The 5,997-nt window shown below is 40.0% G+C and overlaps 1 protein-coding gene across 1 annotated transcript; it reads right to left on the reverse strand.

The window, feature by feature from the left end:
• Positions 1-868: 868 nt before the first annotated feature.
• LOC103154748 (tumor necrosis factor receptor superfamily member 21-like) lies at positions 869-5,342 on the reverse strand. Its single transcript, XM_007576146.1, has 2 exons — positions 5,063-5,342; positions 869-3,320 (listed from the first exon to the last, which is right to left on the reverse strand). Exons 1-2 carry the CDS (start codon positions 5,340-5,342, stop codon positions 3,091-3,093), a joined length of 510 nt encoding a protein of 169 aa, XP_007576208.1. The 3' UTR covers positions 869-3,090.
• Positions 5,343-5,997: the final 655 nt, after the last annotated feature.

Below are 5,997 nucleotides of genomic sequence, written 5' to 3' on the forward strand. Positions count from 1 at the left end.
CTTTCAGACTAGCCAGCAGCAATTAGCAAACACCTGGAAAAGCTGTGCATTTGCTGACCTCATTATATGAGCTACCTCTCAGTGAAACACTGATAAAAACATTGTTAAAGGTTTAAGAAGGTGACGTGATAATTTCCTGAAGTTTCAGGAAGAGCAAGAGTTTCTTAAAGAGACAGAGGCCCAATTTCAAGGCATTAAATGACAAAGTCAAATTTCGTTTAAGTCATATTTTATATATGCAGCATTTTTATAACAACTGAAGGTAACATAGCTACATTATTGTATTGTAATACTGCATAATACCGTATAATAATGCCTCTTTAATAACTGTAGGCTTGTATACATAATTGTATGTCTGTAAATGATAATCAACAAGGAAAACGTTTTCTATATCTTGGCACATATGCATGATAGAAAAATCTACCTGAACTTTAAAAAAAAAGAATATATATATATATATATATATATATATATATAAATGGAACAGGATTTATTGGCTTTGATTGGTTAAATTCAGTCCTGTTGATATTATTATGATTCCTTTTAATTTTTACAAACTTTTCTCTGTCCTTCCAACTCTCATTTAAAATCTAAAAGGCTCTGATGTTTTAAACCATTTCTCTTTTCTGCAACTTGGCTCTGAGCAGCTGCACCTGCAGTCAGACTCCCAGCTGGCAGAATGAAATTCTCATTTAGTAGCCAACCGAATGCTGAAATGACTAAGGTTAGTTATTCTGTAATATTGTTCATATTTGTGTTAAATTCTGTTCAGATGAGTTACTTTAAATAACCACAACACACATTACAAGACAAACAGAAGTATACCATACTCCCAGGAATCTAAATGACAAAATTCTGCACAAAAATCTGAAAAAGAAAAAAAAATTAGCTTTATTTAGTTAATCTGAAGAGTAAACATACTGGTTACATTTGAGTTGTGAATTTGATGTAATCATCTTCTCAGACACAGGTAACCCCACAGCGCAGCGGAGAGCCACTTCACACTTCCTCACCGCCGTCATCCAGACTGCAGTCCACAGCAGCACCGCCTTCAGTCACATCCATCCAAGCTGCAGTACCTGAAGCAGCCATTTTCCTTCCATCATGTCCTAGTTCTCCACTGCCAGGCCAAAAGGCGAGAGTCCACACCACAGAGGTTCTGGCAGAATGTCGCCTCCTCGTTCCGTGATGCGTTGAAGACGGAGGGGGTTCATGAGGTTCAAATTGTTTAAGGTGAAAGGAATCGGTAGACTGCACTCTGTTCATTGGTGAGCACAAGTAACAGACTTCAAGTAGAGTACAGAGTATGCATATGTTACAGCCCAGCGAGGGAACCCCAGCCAGGGATGGAGGGGTTCAAAAACATACAAACAGAGGACAGAGAAACCCACATGCTACAATAACTAATAATAGTAAATCAAAGTGAGTATGGAAAACAAAACAAAACAAAACAAGACAAAAGCACATACAGAAATTACCATTAGTGCATGAGTATTACATTGGAATATCAAGAACATAAAACATCTAGAAAACTGGACTGAGTTATTTCCCTTGATGCTGCCAGGAAGCTCTGAAATGAATCAGGAACCCTTTCTCAGCGCTGCTCTGGGCTCACATGTGGGGTCAGGGTTCACCAAACGGGCAGTTAAGAGATTTTCTCTCCCAGTGAAGTTCAAAACAAAACAGGGGGAAAAAAGGCATTTCTCCTACTGGCAGGTGAGCTAAAATAATGTCTAAGTATTGATATCCTCTGAGCTTTTTAGCGATTTGTCACTTTACAACCAGAACCTGTGATGGCCTTTCATCACTTTTGCGGTTACTTTATGTTTAACATCTAAAAACTGAAAAGGTTCTGCTTGTTGGAAGGAGAGTGTGTCTCAAAATCTAATCTGAAGTGGAGCTAGAGATGTTCAACTGGATGAAGGTCAGGACTTTGAGGAGCGTGGTAAATGTGACGGTCAGAGAGCAATGAGGCATAGGGAGGTGGGCTGTTGTGCCATCAGACCGTCAATTCCAGAAACCACACAAAGAAAACCTCGTAAAACACATGTGAGGTCCAAATGATCCCATCTCTTAAGACTGCCGGAGGAGGTAAAAAAAATCTGCCCACATGTGGCCAGGTCAGAAAATTCAACAAAACAGCAAACTACGCTTTTCAGATTTTGATTTGTATTTTCTTCCATTCCTCATAGCAATACCCTACTTTGAGTTTGGCCTTTAATATAAAATCCCATTGAAAGAACATAGGGTTTGTGGTTGTAACATGACCAAATGTGGAAAAGCCTGAGGTGCTTTATGAGGCACTGCATTCCTTCAGTCTCGAATCATTTTAATCGATGCATTTGGTGTCAGACTGTTGAAGTGATGCTACTACCTGCTGGTGGTCACAAGCTACCAAAAAACACCCATCCCCCCCTTCAGGATCAGGCAGCAGGAAGGAAACAAAGCGAAGATTTGTGGAAGGGAACACGTTTAGGCACACGACTCAGAAATCAGCCCAATCCGTTTTGATTTACAAGAACCTTAATCAAAGAATAATACCAGTGTTGTTTAGAGTTATAGCTTATATACCATTGCCTGTTGTGTTAATAATAAATATAACTTTTACACTGAAATATTAGTAAAGGCAAGAAGGGCCTAAATGATTGGCACAAACAAGAAAAAACACCGGTATTGTCCTTTAAACAAGAAGGCGTTGGCCGTTTCAGATAAATAAAGTGCTAGTTGAGTGGAGTCTGTACATAATTCAAGCCGTTTGGACTCAACTCTTTAAAACCCAGAAGGCCTTGGAGCCTCACAGTTAGCATCACCGGTGGTGATGTGACGCAGCAGAGGGGGGTTTTATACAGAAGGAACGAAGGAGTGGTCAGGATTGACCAGACTCATCAGAGGGAGCAGACCAAAGGTAAATAACCTGCTGGAGCCGTGTTACACTAGTGGCCTCATGAGTCCAACTCCACCAGTTTGAAAAAATCAACTCAAACTAAGTCTTAACTACACCCAACCCCTTTGCCTTTGAACATCTGTGTGCTTTTTTTTTTTTTTGCTTTTTTTTATTATTTATTTTTCCCTCTCTCCCTACACCCTCCACTATAACAGGTCAGGCAGGTGGCTGTAGACGGAGTCCAGCAGCGTCTGGCTGGCCTCCTGGCTCTTCACTCCGGCGATCTCAAACAGTCGGTCCAGCTTGTCCTCGGCGGTGGGGATCTCCTCGAGGACATGCAGCTCCTCAGGGTTCAGGATGTGCAGCATGTCGTCGAAGATTGGCTGAAGGTCGCACGGGTCCAGGCGAACCTGCCGGAGAACCGTGTCTTTCTTCTCTGCAGGGGGACACAAGAAAAAGATTTGATTATATTATTCTTGTATTGAATGCTACAGTTTTTGCAATTATACTTCACCTGAAAACCACCCAAACATTTCTTTCAGTATTAGGTACTGAAACATTTCTTTTTCCAGAAGCATGTTCATTCAATAGTGACTATAAGCTGGAATAATATAAAAGACAACCTTAAAAAGTTTTAAACCTTCATTGCTTTATGTGAGTCACCGCTGACATTGTCTTGCTAGCTAAAAAACTGAATGCTAATTTATCACCAGTTGGCTGGACGAAGTCGGTACCTTTCTTTGGAGGTATAAGTCTTACATTACATTCATAATGTTCTTTATAAGAAATAAAGTTGAGTTGGTGAATCTTTCAAAAATCCTCTTAAAACTCTGTGTCTTTTTCTGTTAGCAAATTAAGAAGATGAACCGTCCCCAAGGTTTAAACTTAGGTTTTGCTGCCCTCCAGTGGAGAGATACTGTATGTATTTTTTTATTTTTATTTTATTTTTTTTTACTTAAAAGTCTTCACTGACAATAAATAACAACCGGTTCAATTTGAACTTTAATCAAAATGCTGAGATGGTTTTGTTCAGTTTCGCTTAAGTGTAGAAGTGTAATTTTGGACAACATTGATGTAATTATCTTTCACACCAGAGTCAGTAAAGTAACTTTCTGCTCTTGTTCTTCAGCTCTTATAGTAATGGGTATGATTTAATCTAATAAAAAACTTAAACAATTTCTCATCAATTGTGGAAACAAATTTAAAATAGTCCTGACAACATGCACAATCAGATTAGGTTCCTCATGAATATACAGATTGTAATAGCCAGAACAGACCACATGAGGGCACCCAAACATCTACTTATAACTGGAAGTCATGTTTTCCCACATTTCTTTCAACAGCCGTAACATTACAATAACAATGAGCCAACAATAATGAGAGTCTGAATCATTTGTTAAGGACTTAAAGAATCGGAAACAGCTGAACTCCAAAGGCTCCACTGTAATGAAGAATCTGTGCTGCCTACCATGACACCAGTCCACCGCTGTAACTTCACATTATGTCTAAAATTTGAATTGTACAGTGTATTACATTACCTGAGTAGGTTACACACATGTTCAGAGCAGTGTGTAACCTACTCACCGATGCTTGTGGCGTTTACAACAAAGTTACCCGGTGACACAGTTTCTGTGTCAGACTGACTCACAGGAGTGACTCTACAAGGAACACAGAAGATCTGTTCTATTATCTGGATACAAGCAGTAGGTAACGACTAAAACACGAGTCACAGGCAGACAGACTCATAAAGTGACACTTTCTTCCTCATTATTCTTTGTCTACTTCCATTGATTACATCCATCCATCCATCCATTTTCTTAACACCCTTGTCCCTTAGTGGGGTCGGGAGGGGTGCTGGTGCCTATCTCCAGCTAACGTTCCATCGATTACATAAGAATTGCAAATCCTCCTGGAGATGTTAAGGAGTCTTTGAACGTCAACAGCTTTTTACTTATTTACAGAGCTGAGTTTTTTTGATCATTTTCAAATGAATACCAATTATTATGTCAATAAGAAAGTTCGTGCAGACATTTTCAAACTATTTGAGCAAGTAAAGTAAGCAAACACTTCATCTTGTTGGGATCTCCGCCTTTGGTTGGAGGTGTACGTGACACATCAAACAACAAGTGGAGAAACAGTTCGAAGTTCACTGTGTCCTGGCTGAACTTCCCCTCTCACCTTTGGTAATGAAGGAGCCATTTCTGCTGAGGGCGGAGTCTTTGCTGGATGTGGAGTCGCAGCGGAGGAGCGGTTCTGATTCATCGGCGAAGAAACCTTTGGTTCGGTCCATAGGCGATTGGACAGGTCCGACGCCGCCGGCTCGGTACATGCTGCCGCCGCTGCTGCTGCTTCCACTGCTGCTGGCCGTGCTGCTGGGCGACTCCAGCAGCTTGTGGATGGGGCTGAGGCTTTGGCTTACATTCACTGTGGTCGTCAGCTGGTTGATGTCAAACTGCATGGAGAGGAGAGACAGGAGGATTTTAACTATCAACCAAACCTCAATAGGTTTAAATAATAGTAGTAATGATAATATAAAGAGACATTAATTTCATGTCATGTTTTAAAAAGGGTTGACATCATTCATTTCAAAGGTAAAGAAATGATTCCAAAGAGCCTTTGGCTCCTGGCAACTTTGCATCATCAATCTACCCCGTTTTTCTCTCCTTTTTTATTCTATCTACAACTTCAAGGTGAAGAGAGTTGGGGTGAACTCCATCAGCCATTAGGAGGCAGGGAGTCCGACTCAGTTCATGTTTTGCACAGATTTCAACCCCCTTCTCATTCTTATGTTCTATCTCCTAAACAAACCATTTCATTCCTAACATACCCCATCTCTTCATTTATAAACAGTAACAGATATCTTATGTTTTGCTACCAAGCAGATTATAAATTAAGTTAATTTGTTCATTCAGTACACATGTTTTAGGTAGCTAGCATGTTCCAAAATTAGCCTAAACGCTGACCACTAGATGGCAGTAGATGACTATGTGTTCAATATGAAGCAACAAGCCTTAGTGGCATATATAAACTTAAAGTCGTATGATGCTTAGGGATAATAGTTTAAAACAGGATGTACATCAGTTTTGCATGTGTGTTTCTGTGAATAAATATAA

The sequence above is a fragment of the Poecilia formosa genome, unplaced genomic scaffold (assembly GCF_000485575.1).
Source record: "Poecilia formosa unplaced genomic scaffold, Poecilia_formosa-5.1.2 Scaffold398, whole genome shotgun sequence".
In the NCBI taxonomy this organism is placed as follows: domain Eukaryota; kingdom Metazoa; phylum Chordata; class Actinopteri; order Cyprinodontiformes; family Poeciliidae; genus Poecilia; species Poecilia formosa.